The sequence below is a fragment of the Mercenaria mercenaria genome, unplaced genomic scaffold (assembly GCF_021730395.1).
Source record: "Mercenaria mercenaria strain notata unplaced genomic scaffold, MADL_Memer_1 contig_4451, whole genome shotgun sequence".
NCBI classification, from domain to species: domain Eukaryota; kingdom Metazoa; phylum Mollusca; class Bivalvia; order Venerida; family Veneridae; genus Mercenaria; species Mercenaria mercenaria.
Window position 1 is genome coordinate 42,408 of NW_026462680.1, and position 3,368 is coordinate 45,775.

General features: G+C 32.6%; 1 protein-coding gene across 1 annotated transcript; it reads right to left on the bottom strand.

Annotated features, from left to right (window-relative positions):
• Nucleotides 1-761: 761 nt before the first annotated feature.
• LOC128553890 (uncharacterized) lies at nt 762-2,767 on the bottom strand. The gene is made up of 2 exons (XM_053535089.1): nt 2,524-2,767; nt 762-1,192 (listed from the first exon to the last, which is right to left on the bottom strand). The coding sequence occupies exons 1-2, from the start codon at nt 2,765-2,767 to the stop codon at nt 762-764; spliced, it is 675 nt and encodes a 224-aa protein (XP_053391064.1).
• Between the last annotated feature and the right edge of the window lie 601 nt (nt 2,768-3,368).

Below are 3,368 nucleotides of genomic sequence, written 5' to 3' on the forward strand. Positions count from 1 at the left end.
TGGCAACGCTTTTGAACTAATGCAGAAATTTACTTTCTTCTTGCATTTGTACCAATATGTAACTTTTATTTTCACTCACATTATCATTTTTAGAGTCATATATACATTCTAAGTCAAAGCTTGTGGAAACGAACATGTTAAAAGATTTCACCTAAACTGTGGGCGGGTAGCTTTAATAAGTACTCAAACCATTGACAGATATTGGAGAAAACAATTACCGAAAAGAGGAATTACATGGCAGCCATATTACAAAGAATGATATTGTGAGCGTTTAAAGAGAAGTAAGTGATTTTGCTTTTGCAACCAGTGCAGACCAAGATCATGATCTGCACTGGTCGCCATTCAGTCGATAAGTGGTACTGCCCAAAGCTGTCCATTTTAGAAATGTAACAGGGTAAAGGTTAATATCTAGCTTTGTCTTTGAGGCGCAATTTATAAGCGCGTATAAGGATACCAACCTGACACTTCATACTGACGGTAAATCGTACCAGAAAATAGTTTTAGAAGTGATACCAAGGATAAACCCCAACTATTATTAACGTATTAAGATATTTGAAAAGTTTGAATTTGTTACAAAAATGTGTAATCATTTTGATACTTCTTACTAAACATGATAATTGCAAATATATCTTTAATCAATTTAAAATGCCAGGAACAATATTTCAAATATGAATTGCGTATTCTTAGTAAAACATGTGAAAATTATACATGTATTGTTTAATGTTAATGGCTTTATTGTTGCTGTTAAATTCAATGTTCTTCTAAATCGCTTGAATAAAACGACCAGAGAATGTGTTCCAGTAATTACTATCGCTCTCACCCAATGTTGTTCCTGAACTAGAGCTAAATATTATCTTAATTTTCACAGTTTCATTCTTATTTACAATGGTCATGGCATCAAAGCTGTAGCAGGAAAAATAACTGCTACTGTATCTTTGGATCCGTGATATCTTAAATGGCTTGTCATTGGCCATAAAGGCAAAATCAACATACTGTCCAGCATACATACAGAATTGTACATGAAATGTATAAACGCCAGTATAAGGAGCGGTAAATACACCATTCTCTTTGTTGCATGCGTCGCCTTTATTTAAGATGATCTCTGTGAAAATCACTGTTTGTCCGCTTGTTGGTGTGGTATGTTTGGGACGTCGAGCAGAGAATATAACGACCTCTGGTATTTTCACGCTCTCTGTAAGAACAAAATTTATAAATATTTGTTAAGTGTTATTATATTGGAAACAGCCTTTTCCTGTAAGAATGATACAAATTTGTAAAGTATTATTGTATTGAAAACAATTTTGAGTGTAAGAATAAAAGTTTTACATACATGTATTTGTAAAGTGTTACTACATTGAAAACACCATAAAATTAATAAATAGTTGTTGAGCGTTATTAAATTGAAAACATCATATTATACTGTAAGAACAAAATTACTATCATTTGTAAATTACTACTGCTCAAGGAACATTTGATTCCAGTTAGGCTAGGAAATAAACATGTTGTAACTTTGTTAGGATTAGAACTTACGATATTGTTTAATGTCACTGTTGACCTTCAAAAGATACGGACCGTGTTAAGGGGGTGAAATCGGCCCAGATTACTATGTTGATAGTTTAATTATTTTATGTTTTTACCTTACATTTGTTTTATTGAACAACATTCCCATAGCTAAACAGAATATACACATAACATAGCTAAACAGAATATACACACAACATAACGCACACGACGATCAGCGATAATGCAACAAAACACATTTAATCACTCCATTGCTAGATATCTATAGACGGGCGTAGGCGATTAAATGCGCATTTAGTGGTATCTTAAATGGTAATTATAATACAATATAACTTATTCTATCGCATCCATGAAAATAAAGTGCAAATACTCCAAACCATAAGTTATCGCAAACTTTACCGAAAGTAAAATGGGCCAAATTGTTGGATGTCCGAAAGAACGTTGTGCACAACTTGAAAAATATGATATTCCTAAAAGACAAATGTAACGGACATATTTGGATTTTAAGTTTTCTTGTAATATCCTAATTGAACATGCAGTTTTATGTTAGTGCAATTTCATTGAAAAAACTTAATTCTAAGCACAATATTTAACATTCAGAATACTTACAGTTATCATTTTACCGCGTCAAATTGTTAAATTTTAGATAACTAAATAGCTTAATTCGATGATCTTTTTTCAAAATATGGTCCTGTATGGCACATACGTTTTATCAGTTTGAATTACTCTTTAATTACATTTTCCTTTATCTCATAAATTCACATAATTAACAAATATGCACCACACCAATTAAGCTGCTTCTTTTAGATCAAATACGCAGACGTAACAAATATTAGAATAGTGCTCTGCCCGCCTCGAAGTAAAATGAACATTTTTTAAATCAATTACCTTTACAACTTTTAAAAAATGATAAAACCTTAAGGTTTTGATGTCATTTTCATAACATGCCAAGCACATGTTCTATAGACGTAAATACAAGTTGATTGGAAAAATGGAACAAACCCTTTAGTTCTTTATTCCATCTTTCTTTCTCAGTCGCTAGTACGTTTAGTTCCTCTTGAACTTGTGTTTTTGTCTCTTGAATAGCAGTGTCTAATGCTGTAATGCTTGCGTCTTTCATGGTCAGCAATGTTTCCTCCCATGTGCTTCTTTCTGTCTGCAGATTGCCAAGATTTGTCGTTACTTGGTTCCGAGAATCTTCAATTTCCTTTTTCATAGCTTCCACAGAAATTTCAAGTCTTATCATTTTTTCTAAGAGCTTCTCTTCGTAGTGGAATTTAGAACAGTGTGGTTCAGAAATACTACAACGAAAAGTTGTCACAAATATGACAAATGCTGCAACAAATTCCGGAAAAATTTTATCCTTTTTTGAGTCAAGTCTACGTTAGATGTTTCTACTGAAATTGTGTGAAGGTCTTCACAATACATATGTATGTTTGATCTTAAATAAATGATTTTTTAACTGGTTTACCATTTATTTGGTAGGTGGTAGAGGGGGTAATTTCACAAAAGAATGGTTTTTAGGGTTATAATAACTGCTTTACCATTTCATGAATGCCCGACTAATAACACAATATGGAGAACAAAACACTTCCTATTGAGAGGTGGCAGGTACGATCCACAAGCAAGGCGCATGTTCTCCACATCCATTTTGTCTGAAGTCATTCGTTCTCCGCCTTTGATTCTTATAACTGTCCGATAAAATGTTAATATTGAGATACTGGATATATGAACTCACTGCCTTTTATTCAAGTGTACCTCAGGAATTTGAAATGAAATGGTGTCTTCAGGATGAATGTACTTTATGAAATCACTTTTTTACTTATAATTTGTCATATTCTAAAGAT